Source organism: Rosa rugosa, chromosome 6 (genome assembly GCF_958449725.1).
Source record: "Rosa rugosa chromosome 6, drRosRugo1.1, whole genome shotgun sequence".
Taxonomy (NCBI): domain Eukaryota; kingdom Viridiplantae; phylum Streptophyta; class Magnoliopsida; order Rosales; family Rosaceae; genus Rosa; species Rosa rugosa.
In genome coordinates this window covers 51,161,775-51,181,994 of record NC_084825.1, presented here as the reverse complement: position 1 = coordinate 51,181,994, position 20,220 = coordinate 51,161,775, and the positions used below count along the sequence as shown (strand labels likewise).

General features: G+C 40.6%; 4 protein-coding genes across 4 annotated transcripts; 3 read left to right on the top strand and 1 right to left on the bottom strand.

Moving 5' to 3' along the window:
* Positions 1 to 5,332: 5,332 nt before the first annotated feature.
* LOC133716007 (uncharacterized) lies at positions 5,333 to 6,620 on the top strand. Its single transcript, XM_062142733.1, has 3 exons — positions 5,333 to 5,737; positions 5,864 to 5,949; positions 6,082 to 6,620. Exons 1-3 carry the CDS (start codon positions 5,548 to 5,550, stop codon positions 6,127 to 6,129), a joined length of 324 nt encoding a protein of 107 aa, XP_061998717.1. The 5' UTR covers positions 5,333 to 5,547; the 3' UTR covers positions 6,130 to 6,620.
* Positions 6,621 to 8,479: 1,859 nt separating this feature from the next.
* Positions 8,480 to 10,330, top strand: LOC133714695 (uncharacterized). Its single transcript, XM_062140907.1, has one exon. The coding sequence runs from the start codon at positions 8,612 to 8,614 to the stop codon at positions 9,971 to 9,973; it is 1,362 nt and encodes a 453-aa protein (XP_061996891.1). The 5' UTR covers positions 8,480 to 8,611; the 3' UTR covers positions 9,974 to 10,330.
* Positions 10,331 to 11,852: 1,522 nt separating this feature from the next.
* Positions 11,853 to 13,412, top strand: LOC133714696 (heat stress transcription factor B-2a-like). The gene is made up of 2 exons (XM_062140908.1): positions 11,853 to 12,435; positions 12,557 to 13,412. The coding sequence occupies exons 1-2, from the start codon at positions 12,178 to 12,180 to the stop codon at positions 13,160 to 13,162; spliced, it is 864 nt and encodes a 287-aa protein (XP_061996892.1). The 5' UTR covers positions 11,853 to 12,177; the 3' UTR covers positions 13,163 to 13,412.
* Positions 13,413 to 15,895: 2,483 nt separating this feature from the next.
* Positions 15,896 to 20,018, bottom strand: LOC133715784 (leucine-rich repeat receptor protein kinase EMS1). Its single transcript, XM_062142428.1, has one exon. It carries the CDS (start codon positions 19,892 to 19,894, stop codon positions 16,076 to 16,078), a length of 3,819 nt encoding a protein of 1,272 aa, XP_061998412.1. The 5' UTR covers positions 19,895 to 20,018; the 3' UTR covers positions 15,896 to 16,075.
* Positions 20,019 to 20,220: the final 202 nt, after the last annotated feature.

Below are 20,220 nucleotides of genomic sequence, written 5' to 3'. Positions count from 1 at the left end.
CGAGAGACTAGGTGATATTATCTCCTCAGAGACAAATAATATAGGGCACAAGTCTCACTTTTGATCCTGGAAGATAGCGGTTTGCCATACTTTGGAAAATCACCGTCCGTCTTCTTTTTATTTATTTATTAATAACATAAAAAAGAAAATACAACCTAAAGAAGGGGGGACATAAATCTTACCCCAATAATGAAAAAGAAAGACAAAAGGAAGTGAAAAAATTGATTGTGAACCTCCAATTTTCCCAACTTCTAGATAAACAGATTGCAAAGCAAAAACAACACAAAGAAAATAAATAGTTGCACCGCCAACCAAGAGAAGCCATTGGGTCTAAGCTTCGTAATCAAACCAAATAACCCTTGCATCTTCATGTCCAAGTAATAGCCACCAACTTTTGCATTATAAGAAAAAGTGTATAAAATATAGCAGCTAATTGTGATATAGACCCAACACCAACTCATGTAGAAAAGAGAATCAAACATGACGAAGATAAGGGAATCCCAAATCATCCATACGAAGATAAGGAGAGATATTAGGCGGAGGAGATCGAAGCATGCCATACCAAGGAAGAAGAGAGTAAGCCCATGTTATTAATATGGGTAAAAGTTAGAAATGGTCCCTAGCTATGATTTGGGGTGATACTCAATATTAATCTTGTGGTTTCAAAATATTTAATTTTATCCTTATGATTTGCGAAATGGTGGTGCTATTCACACACCCTTTTTCACTATTCACACACCATTTATATTTTTCTATTACTTTAATTCAATTTTCTTTTAAACATTACCTTAATTACCCTTCCTTATAATTATGTTTCTTTTTCTTTTTTCTATTTGGCAAATCAATCATTCTCAAATTCTAAACCCTTATTTTCCCGCAAACACGGAGGACTTTAAAACTCTTTTCGATTCTCTCTTTTCTTTTTCATCAAAAACTTCTCTAGCATAGTCATTCTATCTCTCTATTATGATGCTTTGAAGTTTAATCATGATAGAACAAGAAACTTTAGACCTATCTTTTGAGAAAATTTTACATTTGATTTGCAATGGAGTCATGGAAAAAAAAAATATGAGTTTAGTGATCATTCGAGCCCCTTTGAATCCATTATTCCTGGTAAGATTCTAACTGAAATTATTTGGTATATTCGAATCCAATGAGCAACTATAGAACTTTACAACAGCCTAATAATGATGGCCTTATGATTATAAACATAATTTGTTCTACTATATTATGCTAGTAGAACATAATTTTTTCCCGACACGAAGATTGCAAATCATTGCATTCAATATTATGTAGAGCATCTCCAAATTTTGTGTACATTATCAGCTGCAATGTGGAAGCTTGTGGCTGAAGTGGATAAAACGCTGATTTCATTTATATATATATATTTTTTCGATTTGAGGTTGATGCACCTGGATTAAGAGTCATAAACAAACAAGCATTGAGTTTGGTACTTTGCAAAGTATGAGAACAAACTTTACAATTTGGATTCAGTTGGGTGAAGGTGATTACCTAGGAAGCATATTCTTTGTCTAATAATACAGGTCCTTCTACTTAATAAACGTATTATTTTCCTTCATTTATAGGTTAAAAAAAATTGAATTATTGTATAATGATGTTTGATTCATGGTTGAATTGCCAAATAGAAAAAAGAAAAAAGAAAAAAAAAACAGATTTACAAGGGAGGGTAGTTAGGGTAATTTATAAAAAATATTGAATTAAAGTTATAGAAAATTAAAATGGGTGTGTGAATAGAGAAAAAGAGTGTGTGAATAGCACCCCACCCTTTGCGAAATTGATCAAAGTTGGTCCAAAAGCTAATTTTGACAAAAATTTAGCCATGTGAAAGTCATGTGTAAAGATAAGTTTGTCATCTCAATAAAAAAATAAAACGAAAACAAAATAAATTAGAAATTCTATAGGAAATGAAATTAAAAATAAATCAAAGCTAGAATTCCACAACCTCCTATTTTTTTAGTTTCATTTTTCAAATACTATTTAATTTAATTTCTTTTACTATTGATTACACGCATTTTTATGCATGTAATTGTATCTAAAACACTATAATTAAGTTAATTCTCAAGTCAATTATTATGTAATTAATCCATTTTAATTCATTTTGTAGAAAATAAGCTGAGTTGCGGAAACGAGATAAAATGAGGCGAAAATGATGAAGATTGGAGTTACCGACAAAAAGACGAAAAGCACAACACCAAGTCAACCATGATCAATGCAAGCTAGAGAGCGAAACCCGACTAGTCCCTTGACATTGATATATGGAAATATTTGAGACTGTGGAAAGTGAGGAAGAAGGAAAAATAGAAAAGAAGAAAAAGAAAATTGCAGAAAAGAGAAAAAGAGTTGTGTTACTTAATCAATGAGGGATTAATTAATCAAACCTTTGATTGATTAATCAATTATTGATTACATTTGGTTTCAGCCACAGCCATCACATGCAGCCACTACAAGTTGCCCATTTAATTGGTTGGAAACCCATGTAGCTGAGACACGTGGCAGACCACAATTCATTTCTTCTTTCCACGTTCCCACGCGCGAGATGATGATTTTTCACTCTTTTCTCTTTGCTGGCAGCCACATAGAGACCAGTATATATATTGCAAAACACAAGACCCTATACCCGATGGACTTGGCTTCTCTGCTATAATATGACATGCTATAATTTGCTTGGATTCTATCACAACCGTCAGATATAGTTTTAAGGGTCAGTTGATGTCACATCAAGAAACATCAAGAAGTTTTAAGGGCCAGATGATGCACTTTTTTTTCTAGCAAATTATAGTTATAGCAGAGAAGCCAATTTCATACCGGATTCCTCTTCAACCTACAGTAGCGCCGCACACAACAGGGCAGCCCTTTGGGCTGCTCTCTTCTCACTTTCCTCTCCTCCTTCTCTATTTTCCAGATTTTTGTTAGTTTTATTTTAGAGAATTGAAGAATTACTCACCCAAAGTTTCAAGGATTCATCAAAGGCCTCTACCTCTACAAGATTCAAGACTTTGGTAATTGTGAGAGTTGTAATTCAAGACTAGTCATGCTAGCTTTTTAGCTATTTGTGATTATTCTTGTTTTCTCTTACACTTCTATACTCTTTTCTCTTTGAATTTTGTATCTTTGATATCTTTGATGTTTATAATTATGGGTTGTGAGTAATTTTCTTGTTGGGGGTTAGGGTTGTGTCCCTAACCCAAATTTTGTGTAAAAGATGTTTAATTTAATGTAATGATGCAATTTTCATATGATGGATGCTTATATCAATTTTTGTTGGGTTAAAATGCATGTCTAGGAGCCTAGTCAACTCTAGGGTGTATATTTTGAGCATGTATAGGACGGAGTTAGAGGCTTGACTCCCTTTAATTCCTAAGCTAGAAACCTTCAATTTCGTATTCGAGGGGTTATAAGCATGGTGATTTACACCCGTTGCGTAATTGCGCAGGCGGGTCGCTTAGTAGTCTAATTCCTCGATCTCTAGGAATCTTGATGTGAATTAGAGACCCTTGAACCGGCTCTAATTCATGTCAAGTGAGTTCCTACGACTCTTGAACCGGAGTAGGAATACCATGTAAGGGAATTTCAGTCCTTGAGCCTTGAACCGCCTTGGATACGACTACCGCTAAAGTATGAAATTCGCATCTACATTAGATTAGCTTCCGACACATGAGATTTGGTGAATGAGTCTCCCTAGCACTCGACATTCTCATTTTTATTGTTTCCATTTCATTTTTACTTTTATTGCTTTACATTTCATTACTTTTTGTTAAGTTAAAATCAACTCCCAAACATTGAACTATTCCACTCATTTGTGCATATCCACCACTAGGTTCTTAGTTTTGATTAGGCTTTGGTGAAAACTAAAGCCGAGCATTGCTAAGGCTTGGTGCCTTAGATTAGCTTTTTTATTTTATTTTATTTCCTTTATTTGCATAGTGACTTTAGTTCCGACCACCCACGGATTGTGGATTAGCCACTAATCCCCGTGGTACAATAACTTTGGGCATAATATTTCCCTATCTTGACAATGATACGTACGCTTGCGTAAATGTGTATCAAGTCAACTATTTTAAATTGAAATGACAAATTTATCCTTGCACATGAGGGGTTTATGTCAAAAATAGCACTTGGACAAATATTAATTAATTTCGCAAACCATAGGGATAAAATTAAATATTTTTAAATCACAAGGTTAATTTTGTGTATCACTCCAAGCCATAAGGACTATTTATAACTTTTACCCTATTAATATTGATGAAAATTCTTTTTTTTTTTTTTTTTTAAACCGATGATCTCAATCATAATCAAATGTTCTCAACTAGGTATCTTCCTACACTAGATATATAGTTCTGCAAGCAGATTACTATCCGAAGTTAACTAGTTTGTATGTCGATGAGGGTAGAATATATTATTTACTAGTTAAGGTTAGAGAGGTAAACTAAAATTTAAGAACCGTGTTACTCTATTTAAGAACCGTATAACGATGGTAAATGAGTAAGTTCATCGATCTTAAATATAATAAATGCTCTCAATTTAAGAACCGTGTTACTCTAAATAGTTCCGCAAGATAACTATTATCTAGATAAAAACTAATTAATCTATATGTCGATGAGGCTTATAATTCACCAGCTAATCGGATTCTCTGAGGTCCCTAATTAAGTTAAAAACAAATGCTGTTCAAGAAAGTAATAACCAACAATGTCGATCGGAAAACAAACAAGAAATGATTGGAGGACCATTTGTGACCTAGACTATCTAATGTTGTACTATTTAGCTCTCTACATAAATAAGAAATAATGCCCTAAGAAAAAGAATAAAGTCCGAACTGTCCAGCACCGAAATGATCCCAACAAGATCACAGTCAGCATCTAATCTCAAAATATCTCAACAGAGCCTCGTGCAGATATTTTTCGTATTTACTATTCCTTCTCTTAATTCTACTTCTTCTAATTCGTCCCAAAAGTATCTCTCACCCTGTAAGTGAATCCCATAGTCTTTGATATTTTCCTCACCCAAAATGAAAAAAACTCCTAGATATTTACACCCCCATGCACTTTTCTGCCATCTGATATTTGTTAGGCAAAAGAAACCACAGGATATTTTCGATTGGTGCTTAAGATAACCCGAATATTTGGCACCTTTGATCTAATATCCAGTTAGGTACTTAGCCTAAATGAGCTAAGGCACTGTTAAGCACTTTATCTAGGCAGCTAAGCTAATGTAGACCAAGCTTCTAAGTTCATAACTATACCAAAATATCTAAGAAATGAAAGTAACAAAAATCTAGCTCAAAATGTGAGGCAAAGCATGTTAGTAAAAGACAAACAAGTAGGCACATCCTAATACCTTCTTCCCAACAAACTTGGACATATCACATACCATATGTTCTTAGCTCTCTATTCTCTATATATAATGAGGAAACAATTTCATGGTTTTATAAACAAGTTGGTTTTGTTTTTGTAAGCCATCCTCACAAAAACTCCAACACCCCACACAGATCGTTGTTCCCAAACCCTTCGAATTATTTGCAGAGAAGAAATGGAGTCGCACGTGCCCATCAGCTGGACGAACGAGAAGCATGTGCAGTTCTTGAACACCATGGAGGCTTCCTTTGTGTGTTCCATGATTGAAAACAAGGGTCGCCTTGCTCGTCTCGATCGTTACGTGCCGGACACCTCCGACTCGACCCTAGATCTGATCAAAACACCCCAGACAACCAAAAAATCTGGTAACTAATCTTGGCTAGTGTTGGTTTAGTCGGTCTTAATGTTAGTGTTTAACGCCTAAACACACTATACATGTAAAATGCCGATCGAATATGCGTTGAAGCTAATTAACTTGTTGATGATATTAGGTCCGGTACGCAGAATGGACGGCGGAGCTCTCAGAAGAACAAGGAGATTACAGTCGCAACCGTTCATTTCTTCGCAGCTGGATCAGGTTGATAATACTTCTGCTTGCTTTTTTACCACTAGGCAGATATTTTGCTTACTTTTACTTCTATCTTTTCTGGTTAGATCTTAAGCTTGTGTGTTAAGGTACTAATTTATATGTAATTATCTCTCTGTACAGGTGGTTCCACAGTTTGAGATCGCAATGGTTGGTGATAAGGTCTTATGAGAGATGCCTAGGAAATTATAAAAATGAGAAACTTGCAGAGCCAAAATTATCCAAATAAAATGTACCAGTGGTGAGAGCTGGTTAATTTTTCAGGAGGCAGCAATTAGGTTCAGCAATTTTTCAGGAGGCAGCAATTAGGTTCAGCCCTAATTTATTATTTGAGATCGGTGATCGCAGACCAAGTAACAGAAATGCCCATGTGTTGGGTACGTAAGCTTCAAGAATTCCAAGGATGGAAAGGACATTGATGGCAAAGTAAATCTGGAGGAAGATGGTAGTCGAACTTGATGCTTCCGGCAAATATCTTATCTTTTAGGATAGAGTTAGTTGCTTACGCCCATAACATAGCTCCACGATGATGTAATTCGACTTTAGATTTTTGTTTCTTTAAAATGTATTATCATCATTTTTCATCGAATGAGCTATATACGATCTTTAAATAATTTCTCCCTTTTACAAGTAATTTATTAGAAAACAATGATTAAACTTCCTATTAGTTTTTTGTTCTGGTTAAAGTAATGATATGAAATTTCTTAATTAATCTCAGTCTCACTGGCTTGCAAACTAATCAAGTTTCACGAGGTTAGACACCGATGTTTAATGTAAAGTAAAATAACTAGATATAGATTGACTCCAAATTATTACATTCCACCACATCTATAATAATATCGTGTTGTTTATTCAAAAAAAAAAAAAATAATAATATCGTGTTGTAACATTACTGCGCTAACTCATAAAGTGTTAGATAAAATGCTAACAATCGAACGAGTAGAACCTTCAACTTCTGATCATGGGTATTCAAGAGAAGGAACTACTTCGAAACGGAGGATAGAAAGGGCTGGAGATGAGTTGGGGCTGCTTCAACCTAATGCCCTAACTTGTATCATACAATTACAGGTAGGGCTGTCAATTTCGACATGACCCAATAACACAACTCGATACCCGCACGAAACAAAGCGGGTTGAACTCGCACGATTAAAAAGTGGGTCGGCCGTGGGTCAACCCGTCATGACCCATTTAATAACTGGGTAAGCCACAGGTCAACCCGCCAACACGAAGTGAACCAGTATAACCCGATTATGTTATACTTCTTCTTGAAATTTTGGACGTTGAGAGCATTTGATCATAGTATTAGACAATTTGAAATATTTTGCTTTATAATTATTGAATTTAATTATTTATGAATATGTATAATTATTTATATTCTTCGTCTTTTGAATCAAAAGAGGCTGAAATTTTATTGATAGGATTATAATATGGGGTTAAAATCCTTGGTAATTAAATCTAGAATACAACTTGGAGGGATTTCATGCCAAACCTCACTTTGCCCATCGTCAAAAGCCAAACTGGCTAGTCGAGGTGCCACTTTGTTACATGACCTGGGTGCAAAACTAATTTGAACCCCTGCATGACTTGAACTGTCTATTGGATGTCTTGAACTAAATTGCTTAGTTCAGATAGGTTTACATCAATACGAGCTAGATCTTGTACTACCAATAAGCAGTCTGACTCAATAATTACTTGTTGGAGATGTAATGTCTTCAGGAAATTTAAACCTTCTTGTATGGCAAGGAGCTCTACCTGTTGAGCTGAATTTACATGTTGCACTGGCTTCATGAATGCAGCAATAAAGCTTCCAGTTGATCTTCTTAGAACACCACCAGTTCCACCATATGCAGCTTGTGTTACAAAAGCCCCATCTACATTGAGTTTGGGGATCTCTGCAGGCTGCCAATTTTTCGTTACATTCTGGACCTGTGTAGCAGGCACTTGTCGAGTTTGTCGGAACTCTTCCAACCAGGTCAAACGTCATTTGAAGACTGAGCACTGTCTTCCCACAACTTCGTATTTCTGTTCTTCCATAGACCCCAGATGATCATAAGAAGCTTCTCAAAGGTTTCAGGTTTGAGATTCAGAGCCTTTTCCAACATCCACTCTTGAAAATTTATATTCTTCGTCTTGTAGAGATTTTTAGTGAATTTAATCAATTTATGCATTTTTTAAAGTTAAATGGGTCGCATTGTTAACCTGTAAATGAGTCATTTTGTCTAACACGACACGACCTATTTGTTAAATGAGTTAAGTGGGTTGGAAACGGGTAACCCGTTTAATAAATAAGTTGGGTTTGAGTTTAAATTTTTGACACAATTATTAAATGGGTTGGGTTTGGGTTTGTATCTTGCGACAAGACAAATACCTTGACCCGACACGACCCATTGACAGCCCTAGTTTCAGGCCCTGTTCAAACCTAAGTGAGTGTCAAGCCCAGGCCCAAAAGGCCCACAGAGTCCAGATCACACAAAGACCAATCTAAGCAGGGAAGCACAGAATCCCATTTTCTGTTCAACACTCTCCCTCAGAAGTAGAGAAGCCAAAAATTCCAAATCAAAGATCTCAAAGGACTCAAACTTTGCTCAGTAGGTCTTTGAAAACCCAGAACCAAAACCAAGTGGTAACACTAATTCTCAAGCCAAAACAAACAATGCTGGACCAATTCTTGACCTACAAGAATCTCATACTCCAGCTCTCACTCTCTCTCACCCTCACTCTCCTCCTCACCTTCCTCAAAATCCCCATCTTCTTCCTCCACAGCCTCCACACCTACATCCACCCCGATAACATCCAGCCCGGCGGTACCCGGGCCGCCATCCGCCGACCCGACTCGTCCGATTCCGGACCCGGGTCCAAACCCAACCCGGAGCTCCGAAAGAGAACCAAGTCCAAGTCCAAGAACACCCCGGCCTTCGATGAAAACAACGCCCAGATCTTCCGGCTCAAGCTCGACGAGGCCCACCTCCAGACCCGCCTCTATTTCCCGGACTACTCCAACGCCTTCACCTTCTCTTTCGTCGCCGTCTCTGCTCTTGCGCTCCAAATATATTTAGGTGATTCGCAATCGGCGGATTCTGGAGTTCTGGTCAATGGGGTTTTCGTTCCTGTTCTGTTAGGGTTTGCGGGGGTTTCGAAGCTGCTGGTGGTTCTTGCGAAGGTTTCGGCGGAGAAATCGGCGTCGAGGAGGTCGGAGAAGCAGCTGAGTGTGGCGCTGGGGGTTGTGGGGCTGGTGGTGGGGAGTGTAGTGTGCTTTAGATTTAGTCCATCGGTTTTGGATTTTGATTTCGGGTCGGTTGATGGGAATGGAAGGCTGTTTATTGCAATTTTGATGGGGTGCTTTTCGGGTTTCTTGTTCATGCCTGCGGCGAAGAGTGCGAGGGCGTTTTGGCTCGGGACTGATCAGATTAGGTCCGATTTGTCGATGCTTTCGTGTGAATGGTTTGGGAGAATGGTGCTTTATGTGAATTATACAATGATTCTGTTTACGGTTTTGTTGTGGATCAATCCGTTAGGTGGAATGCTCGTGAACAAGAATGGGAAAGTTCGAAATGCAGAGGGTTTGATTGGGAATCTCGGGTTTTCTACTTCGGATTTTGCTAAGTTTAGGCTTTGCTGCTTGCTGATTTCGAGTTTTCTGCAGCTGGTTGCGTTGCGGCCGAATTTACAAATGTATTTGAATGAGGCATTGTTGTCTTGGTATCAGAGATTGCATGCTGGGAAGGTTCCTGACTTGGAGTTCAGTAGGGCTAAGGTGTTTTTGCACAATCATTACTTGTGTCTCGTGGTTCTGCAGTTTCTCGCACCGCCAGTATTGTTGCTTCTGTTTCTGGGGATGTCTCGGGTTGATGGCATCTCTCCAGAAGATTACCAATATGTTTGTAGTGTGCTACCCTGTTCTGCCTTTGTGAAAGAAGTGGCGGTCTTTATGGCTTGGTGGATTCTCTTTCTTTGGGCCGTGTATAGTTCAGCTACCATTTTTCTGTATCGTCGCTGCATTTTGTACATGTCTTGATGACTTAGATGTGTTGTTTCAACCTTGAAGATTGATGATCCTTGAGTTGGACTTCTGATGAATTTTGAGTGAGAGTGTTGTGCTGGTTGTAACGGGATTGTCATTACTTAACACCATTTGTGGTTTGACTTCAGGGCATAGAGAATAGAGAATCAAACACATTATCTGGTATATACTTGATCTCTCATGCTTATTCAGATAGTCTGTTGTTATACGGACTTCAATCATAGTTTGTATGCACTAGTTCATTTTCCGTCCAATGTATTTGGTTAGAAGCGAATTTACCCATTGAGTTTTGTTTATTGTATTTGTTCAACAATTATTGGAGCATGTTACTTCTCAATTTTGATAAACTGATTAGGCATGTCACAGGAAACTAACTTCCACTCAAAATATTGCATTCTCTGGCTGAATATTTGAACATTTTCACTTGTTAACTTTCTCATCTAAATCCGTTACAAGTTAAATCCAATTTGCATTAAAGAAGTGAACGCTAGGAAAGCCAAGCTGTGTATTTATATGTCTGTGTTACCCTTAACCTGTTTGTTCTTACTTATTGGCCTTACAATTGTTGGACGTGCTGAGATGTGTTTGATTGGTCGTTTGAATCTATACAGGATTTGCTTATTCATTGAGGTTATTTCTATTGCATTTTTTGGAACTGTAGATATTAATGATTGAGATTCTAGTCTGTCTTTCGAATTTTTTTTTTTTTCCTTTGGGAAGAAAGAAAGTACTACATGACATATTAGAAACAGGATTGCAATTCTTCTACCTGTTGAATATTGCTTGAGACAGCAATGTCATGCTATGTGGGGTTTGCATTGGTAATGCTGCAACTTTTAACTGCGTTGAATTGAGAAATGAGAATGCCTGGTGGAGCCTCACAACAGTGGTTATAATCATGTTGAATTCAGCTTCATGGTATTAGTTATCGGCATTTTGACCATTTTCCAGTGTCTCTCGTATCTTCTCTGCTGTACATGATGCCTACCAATCGGTCTCATTGTTGCCTGAAAGACTTGTCCGCTTTGTATTCCAAATTCAACTTTGTACAGCTTGTGCCATTCTGTTGGTTGATAGCCAGAGGTTCTTTTTCACCATTGAAAATTACTCCCTAGCTACACTGCATACAAGTCCCTTTCATTCCAGGATTACTATTCAAAAAATTCCATCTCTCTGAAAGCGAGCATTCATGGACCTCCCACATCCGTGTTTTCGGCCATTTTGCACTGTCGTTTTTATATCATTAAAACTTTGGATCCGATATGTGGGGGGACCGAAATGCAATCCTCGAACGACGAGAAAGATCCTTCCACCATTTTGGACCGATATCAGTGGTACCATTTTGTTCAGATTGGCATTTCTAGATGCAACCGATATCCATACAAACAATCCATTCACATAATCACATCACAAAATTTTATCTTTCCCTACTGTTCATGTTTGTATTTGGGAAGTAAATCCTATTCTCTTTTACCCAAAGGTAGAATATTCACCATTGCTGTCACTTGTAACGTCGATTATTAACTGACTCATTGACTATACCAAGGAAAAGAAACACATGCATAAATAAAAAATTGGACCGGCCGCCACAAGGAGAAAAACAGTGCACATTATTTAAAGCTTCTTTAGTCTCAACCCACCTGATCTTTACACTTAGGCATGAAATGAGCCGAATTTATTTATTGAAAGAGAGAATTTTCAGTTCACCGAGATGCACTTGCATCAACAAAAATAAATGATTTGATAGTATCAATTACATTTTTTCATTATTAAAAAATTGTTAATAAATATTAACGATATACTAATTCATTTGCACCACAGAATAATTTCCTATGTTTCAGTTAAAACAAAGAAGTAACTGCTGCGTTGAAATTAAAGTTACAGTTTATACTAGCCTCTCATTCGTTGCCACGTAGATACAATCGAAGAAAATTCGAGCCGGAAGTTTCTCGAAAACAGGACAGAGTGAGTTAGAAGTTTCCTGTGGTTTCCTCTGTTTTGTTTCCACACGATTATCGGTTTGCAACCAAATTCTCATCCTTTTTAAATCCCCAAAAGGAACCTTCTAGAACCAACAAACCCCCAAATTCCTCTCCCAATCTTCTCCAAGATTGATGAAAATTACTAGTTTTGGGATTTGAAAATCTTCAATTTCTGATTTCGAGTCTGTTTTTGATATCATAGAAGCGGTGGTTGTTATGGCTCCTCCTCCGCCTACGGTGGAGCAGAAAGGCGAGTCCACCTCCGGCGAGTCGACGCAGCGAGGCTCTCCGACGCCGTTTCTGAGCAAAACGTACCAGCTCGTCGACGATCCCGCCATCGATGACGTCATCGCCTGGAGCGGCGACGGATCCAGCTTCGTGGTGAAGAACCCCACCGTGTTCGCCAGAGATTTGCTTCCCAAGTATTTCAAGCACAACAACTTCTCCAGCTTCGTCCGGCAGCTCAACACCTACGTAATTAAGATTAAAATTTTCCATTTACAATCCTTCAATTTCAATTCGCGATGATTCCTGATAAGTTTGACAGTTTGATTCGTTGTTATCGGATTTTGATTTGATTTGATTTGATTTCCAGGGATTTCGGAAGATTATACCTGACCGGTGGGAATTCTCCAACGACTGCTTCCGCAGAGGCGAGAAGCGGCTGCTCTGCGACATACAGCGGCGGAGAATTATGCCTCCGGCGGCCGTGATTCCGGCGAAACCTATCACCTCTCCGGCGAACTCCGGCGAGGAGCAGGTGACCACTTCGTCGAGCTCCTCGCCGCGGACGAGGATTCCGTGGCAGCTGGTGGAGGAGAACGAGAGGCTGAGGAAGGAGAACCTCCGGCTGACCAAGGAGCTGGCGGAGATCAAGTCTCTCTGCCACAACATCTTCTCCCTGGTGTCGAATTACGCCTGTAATAAGCCACCGGAGGGCGGTTTAGGTGAGTTGACGCAGCTGAGTTTGATGCCCGGGGAGCGGTTTTCCGGCGGGGAGACGAGTCCGAAGATTTTCGGGGTGGAAATCGGAGCGAAGCGGGCGAGGGAGGAAGGCGGTGGAGGCGATGAGGAGACGGATCTACGGCTGCGGCAACCGAGCGGTGGTGGCGGTGTGAAATCAGAGCCGTCGGATGTGGAGCATCGTGAGAAGCCGTGGCTGAAGCAGTGCCACAGGGCTAATCAGAGGGTGTGTAATTGATACGTAGACTTTACATGTTAGAAGGGGAAGAGAGACAAGGATTGATGCACGTGTGAAGATTTGGTGCACGTGCGTCTTCAACCTACTTTCTTCGTTTGCTTTTAGAAGAAAAAAGAAGAATTGTACTTTATGTTTTGGTTGTCGTTTGATCTTTGGTTCTGGTAGCTTCCATGATTCAGCACATGTAATCTTTTAGCAAAGAGAATAGTGAATATTGCATAAGAGAACAAAGTTCTCCTATTTTCTAGTCTCTTTGAGGTTGTGGATGTTATCAGTAAATTTTGTTACAAGAGACTTTACATAATGGTAGAGTTATTTTCGAAACAGATGTCTATTGCTAGCATAAGCTTTAATACAGGAAAGGTCCAATTTGTCTAAAGTAGGTCTCTTGTTGGAGGAAGTGCGAGGGTTTTTGAGTAGGAATGTAGATCTTAAAGTGCTTATTACTCCACGTACGTGAAGCTGACAGTGTAGCACATATTTTTGCAAATCATGCATTAAACTCAAATGAGAGTCGAGCATAGTTGTTGTTGCTCCTGAAAGTAAAAATGATATCATGATTGTAATCTTTAAAATAAGAAATTTAATTTAAAAAAAATGAAGATTGAAGAATTTATATTTGACATTACTCGTTAAAGTAATGAATTTAAATACAAATCACTAAAGTTAGATATTTGAAAGTATTTTTTTTTTTATTGTCAAAAACAATTTAAAGGTATCTTTAAATAAAAAGATGGTTTTTTTTAAGGTATCTTCAAATCATATTATGAATTTGCTCTTGTGAACAATCCACCTGGCGAAATATGTTTTATCTACTTTTTCTTTGTTTGCTGTCTCAATTTTGTTTGTGGAGTAAAGAAAGAAACCCCGTCAACACCCTTTTTTTTTTTCTTTTTTTTTTTTTTTTCCATTGTCCATAGTTGTTAACTTTCTATGACGCTCTCTTCTCTCTCGAGACAAACCCTAAGGTCGAAACCGGCCTTGAGTGGCGGCGGCGGCGGCACAACAAAATTTCTGACTCTCGGCAGAGAGGTTTCTCAGCCACGTTGTGGCTCTGCATCTTGGATTTGGAAGGGCGGCGACGTCTCTCTTTCTTCTCCCTTCCTTGGTGACGGCAGTGCTTGGCTCCGACGTCCCTTGACTCTATGTTTGGATCCGTTTTGTCTACTAGATGGATCGGATATGCTGCAGGCAGCCATCTTGGCTGAGATGGCGCGGGTTTCATTGCCTTCAACCTCGTCGGTGGTAGGCAGGGTAGGGCTATTCGCTGCCGTATTTGGGTTAGGTGATCTGGGACAGGGAATCGGTGATGACTGGATTGTTCAGGCCGGCTTGGATTCAGACCCGATCACATGGGAGGCTGAGGATGACGTGATCGGTGGTGAACCGGATTCCCTTTTGGCGGCAATGATTGCAGCTGGGCTGCAGTTAGACTGGGACGGTGATGATGGTGACCTTTCTCCTATGTTGGACGGCGGCGAAGGGAAAGGCTGTGGCGGCAGTGGTGGTGGCGGTCCTGCTGAGGGTGGCGGCTGTTTGGTTGCTAGGAATGCTAGGGTTTGTTTCTGGGCTCTAAGACTGTTGGGCCTGGAGTGGACTTCTGCTCATGGTTGGAGTCTTTGGGCTTACTTTTGGACGGTGGACTTCCTGTGTGCTGTATGGGTCTCTTGCTGGGCTATGTTTGACTGGGGATTCTCAAGTTGGGCTGCTCTGATGAATGAAGATGGAGTGGATGATGATACGTCATCCTCTACTCCTAATTTTATTTAATTTTTGATCTTGGTCGCAGAAACCAGTAGCTCTGAGGGTTTTTTATTCTTGCTTCGGAATTTCTAGGTTTTTGTTTGAAATAATGGCGCGTGAACTTCCTAAAAGGTGGGTGTACTGGGGGTATACTGGGTTCTTGTTCTTGTTTAGAATAGGAGTCTTAGGGTGCTCTGAGGAACGATTCTTTCTGTCGACCCCATAGGGGTGTTTCGTTTTTGTACTGCTTGCTGAATCAATATAATGGGCTGACCTTTTTGATCAAAAAAAAAAAAAAAACACCCTTTTTTTTGTTCAAATTCTTGTGTCATACCTTCTTCATCCTTCCCAACCTCACTATTATTCTCACTTGCTTTGAAGTGGTATACGAGGATAGTAAAAGTTTTAGCCTCTCTTTTCTTTTGCTTTCCGTCCCAAAATCTTTTTCCAGGATAGGAAAAGAAACAGACCTGCCTCTCTTCGACTGTGAAAACTGAATGTCATTGGTTTCGTAGCAATTGGGTCTCCACTCTCCAATACTATGCAGAAAAGATCTTAAAAAAAAAAAAAAAAAAAAAAAGGAGAGAGAGAGGATAATTTCTTTGGTGTGAAGTACCTTCGAGTTTAAGGCCTACTAACTTTTCTATGCAGGGACAATCCACGCACGAGCCTTAAAATAGCATCATAAGAAATGAAGAAAACAAGTAAGAAATAAATGGTGACAATGAATCTGAAAAACTCAGGCTTGTGATCGATACAAGTTCATCATCACTTGCAACAATAATCCTATTATCCTCTTGACCAAGGAACTTCAACAATTCAAACATGGTAAGTCTGCCTGCGGCTTATCAACAAAGGCATACAGAAGCAATCTGCAGAACTCGAAACATTGGTCTGCTTTGAATACGCGTACTGTACAACTGTATATGTAAGCGAAAAGGACCGTAGACTTAAAAGCTTGTTCTTGCAATTGAAACAAGTGGTAAGGAGGAATATGAAACTCTGGCTTCTGATTGATTAGATTAGCAGATTAGAAGCAATACAGCTTAAAATCCCAAGTACTCCCTAAAACTACTTTACAACATCATTATTATACAAGATCATCATTATATTATGACAACAAGCCTATCACCCTCTTGACATAAAAGGAAGTCTCTGTCGGTCTGCCCTTCACTCATCATCTTTCATCCCTTTAAGGATCTTCAGCACTTGAAGCATTGTAGGTCTGCCGGCAGGGTTGTCACAAAGGCACACACAAGCAATCTGCAGCACTTGCAACATGGCCTGCTTCGAATCCGCACTGAGTACCAAGGGGTCAAGAACATCAGCAGCTTGCCCCTTCTTGACCTTCTGAAGCACCCAGCCGACCAAATTTCCGCCTTCCTTCTCTTTGAAGTCTGGTCCAGTTGGCTCTTTTCCAGTCACCAATTCAAGCAGTATCACACCAAAACTGTAGACATCTCCCTTTTTAGTCGACCTCCCACTTTGTCCATACTCTGGTGGAATGTAGCCAAATGTCCCGGCAACATCAGTTGTGATATGAGTCTCGCAGTCACTGATCAGTCTTGCAAGTCCAAAGTCTGCAACCTTTGGCTCAAAGTCTTCATTAAGTAAGATGTTGCTGGCTTTAATATCCCTGTGAATGATGTGGGGGATTAGTTCATGGTGAAGAAATGATAGGCCTCGCGCTGCACCCATTGCAATTTTGAAACGTCTGTCCCAATCTAGGACGTCAAGAGCCCCCATCCGATTTCTCAGCCACAGGTCTAGGCTCCCATTCACCATGTATTCATAAACAAGGAGCTTCTCCTCACCGATAGAACAGTATCCCAGCAATGAAACGAGATTTTGGTGCTTCACCTTACCCAGGGTTTCCATTTCAGCGATAAACTCTCGGTGACCCTGGGTTTTATACTCACTCAGCTTCTTAACTGCAACTGTTTTCCCATTGGACAAAGTGGCCTTGTACACAGTTCCGAAGCCTCCATCTCCAATAATGTTTGTCTTGCAGAAATTGTTTGTAGCTTCAAGGATATCCACTAAAGTCAGTTTCAGAAGAGGCTGCTCAAACATGGCCATATTGATGCTCAGAGGCTCCTTTGGTTGGCTGTTACCCAGGAAATAGAGATGATGATCCATGAAACTCTTGAGCTTGCTATCCTCGCTTTCTTCAAGATCGTTTTGCCGGCTACTTCTTGTAACCCATCTGATCAGACCCACGACCGCTGCAAGAGAGATCAGAGCACTTCCAACGACAATTGCTGCAAGTCCCCAGGCATTCAGCACAGCTGATTTGTCTAAGCTTTTGACTCGGCAATCTAAATTTGAACGTCTCCCACACAATTTTCTATTACCAACAACATATACTTTTGAAAGGTCCCTGCAAATTCCACTCCTGGGAATCGACCCTTCCAAACCATTTTCTGCCAAATTCAAGTAAACCAGACTGGTGAGGTTGCATACTTTCTCAGGAATCTGTCCAGATAGCCGGTTACTAGAAACATCAAAGTACTCGAGTTGCACCAGATTCCCAAGGTCTGGAGGAATCTTTCCTCTAAACAAATTTGCATGAAGATCCAAATATGTCAAGTATGACAGATTTCCCAATGAAAGCGGCAATTCACCAGTAAGGAAGTTGTTGCTCAAGTTGACAGTTTCAATCCTCCAAGCCATAGAGTTCGAGAACAGCTCATCTATTCGACCAGAAAGCCTGTTCTCTTGCACGTACAACCCTCCCAGATTCTGCATGCTTGAAAGAGAAGAAGGAAGCTCACCATCCAGCTCATTAGAACTCAAATCTAAGTGAGTTAACTCTTTCAGGTTCCCAAAACTTGTCGGTACAGCACCTGATAACTTATTACCAGTTAAATTCAGCTTCACCAAACTGCCCAAACGACCCAAGCTTGCTGGGATGGTGCTTGTAAGCTGGTTATTTCCCAGATATAAACCTTGAAGCTTGGGGGAATCACCTAACTCTGGAGGAATGGAACCAGTAAGCATATTCCCAGACAAATCCAAGGTTGTGAGATTTGTTAAGCGCGAGAGTGATCTTGGAACTCCACCAGAGAGCATGTTGTTGCTGATCAACAGATTAACCAGAGCGACACAACTGCCCAGGTCTTCGGGTATAGGGCCAGACAATCTGTTGTAGGAGAGATCAAAGACCCCAACATGCTGAACAAAGCTCAAATCGGGGATGGTCAGCTGCCGAAAATAAAGTGATGGCTTTGGAGGGATTGGCCCGGACAGATCATTGTGGGAAAGGACCAGACACTGTAACTCAGGAAGGTCCGCAATCTCCTCCGGTATAGAGCCATTGAGATGGTTGCTCCCCAAGTCAAGTGTAGTGAGTTTGCAGAGGCTAACCTCACTCGGAATCTGCCCCTCAAGGAAATTAGAGTTCAGGTTCAGAACAGAGAGAGTACTCAGGTTCCCTATCTCCTTAGGAATGGTGCCCTTCAACTGGTTGTTACTCAGAACAAGCCTTTCCAATGCAGCAGCATTGCCAATCTCCTTGGTGAGAGAACCCTTCAACTGATTATTAGCCGCCGAAAATTCCATCAAATTAACAGAGCTCCAAAGGCTAGTAGGTAATTCACCAGTAAAGTTGTTTGAATCAAGGTCAATCGCCATCAGAGGAAGCTCCGAAAGGTACTCAGGAATCAAACCACCAATCTGATTATTCACCAAATTCAACTGAGTAAGGTTCCTACACCCCACAAATGTATTCTCAATGGTTCCAGAAAGGAAATTACTATCCAGATCAATCTCCAAAAGCGAAACCGCATTGCACAGCTCTTCTGGAATTGCACCACTCAACAAGTTGTTGCTCAAGCTAAGATGCATGAGCACAGAACAATTCCCAATCTCAGGAGGAATCCTCCCTGAAAACAGATTGCTCGAAAGCAAAATCGCCTCAGCCTGACTCCACTTCCCAAGCCAAGCCGGCAATGACCCGGAAAGCTGGTTCTTCTCAGCCGAAAACGTCAGCATTGGCAGCTCCGAAAGCTCCTCCGGCAACTCCCCGGAAAGCGAATTAAACGAAAGCATCAAAGTCTTCAAATTCCTACACTTTCCCAGCTCGGCAGGGACAAACCCACTGAGCTCAGAAAACACCAAGTTCAATATACTCAGCTCTGTCAACTCCCCTATCTCTTTAGGTATCGAACACCTCAAAGGGTTGTGAGAAAGATCAAGCTTACTCAAAGACTTCAGCTTGGACAGCTCCTCCGGCAACGGACCGGTTATAGAACACGCCGGAGAGAAAAAATTCTCCAGCATTGAAAGGTTTCCGATTTCTTTAGGCAATGGACCCGTAAAACGGTTCACCCCAATGTAGAGGTCAGTGAGGTTTCTCAGGTTACCGATTTCCGGTGGGATTGAACCGGAAAACGAATTGTTTGATATGTCCAATGAAGATAAAGACTCAAGATTTTGAAACAGAGTTAAAGGCAGAGAACCAGAGAGGAGGTTGTTACCCAAGTCCAAGTACTGAAGCCGGGTCAAGTTCCCAATGTGGGCCGGGACTTCTCCGGCGAGCCCATTTCCGGAGAGCTCAAGAGTCTGCAGCCGGGACAATTTTCCGAGCTCCGGCGGGATTTTTCCGGCGAGCGAGTTGGAGCTGAGTTTGAGGGTCTGGAGCTGAGTCAGGTCGCCGAGTTGGGCCGGAATTGGGCCGCGGAGGAGGTTGGAGGAGAGGTCGAGGACGGCGAGGTCTGGGAGAGAGAAGAGAGAAGGAGGCAGTGGGCCTCTGAGGCCCAAATTGGGTAGGGAGAGTGAGTTGACTCGGCCGAGTTGGCATGAGACGCCGACCCAGTTGCAGACTGGAATGGAACCTCTCCATGAGCTGAGAATTTCTGGGTTTTCGAGGCCAATTTTGAAGGAAATGAGGGCTTTTGCTTCTGGGTTTTCTTCAACAATGGCTGCAATGGTGATCAGAAGCCACCCAAATGCTAAGACCACAAAAGGAACAGACTTTGTCGACTCCATCAGAATTACAGAGAGAAAAAGAAATGGGGTCTGGGTTTTCAGAGTGATATGGAGCTTGTAAGAGAGAGAAGGTGAAGAGGAAGAAGAAGCTTGAACGCCATTACTGAGTGGAGTGAGTGTGTGGAAAAGCCACACTGGTATTTTAATAGGGTTTAAGAGGGGCATGCAGCTCACGTGACTTCATTTCCGTAACGGCAAAGTTTATGGTTTGCTTACAAGCCCCTACTTGACCTAAGTTTCTAACCTCTAGGGCCTTGAATACTTTATATTCTGAAATTTGCCTCTATTTTGATTCTACTAAAGTCTAAATATGATAATAGTAGGGT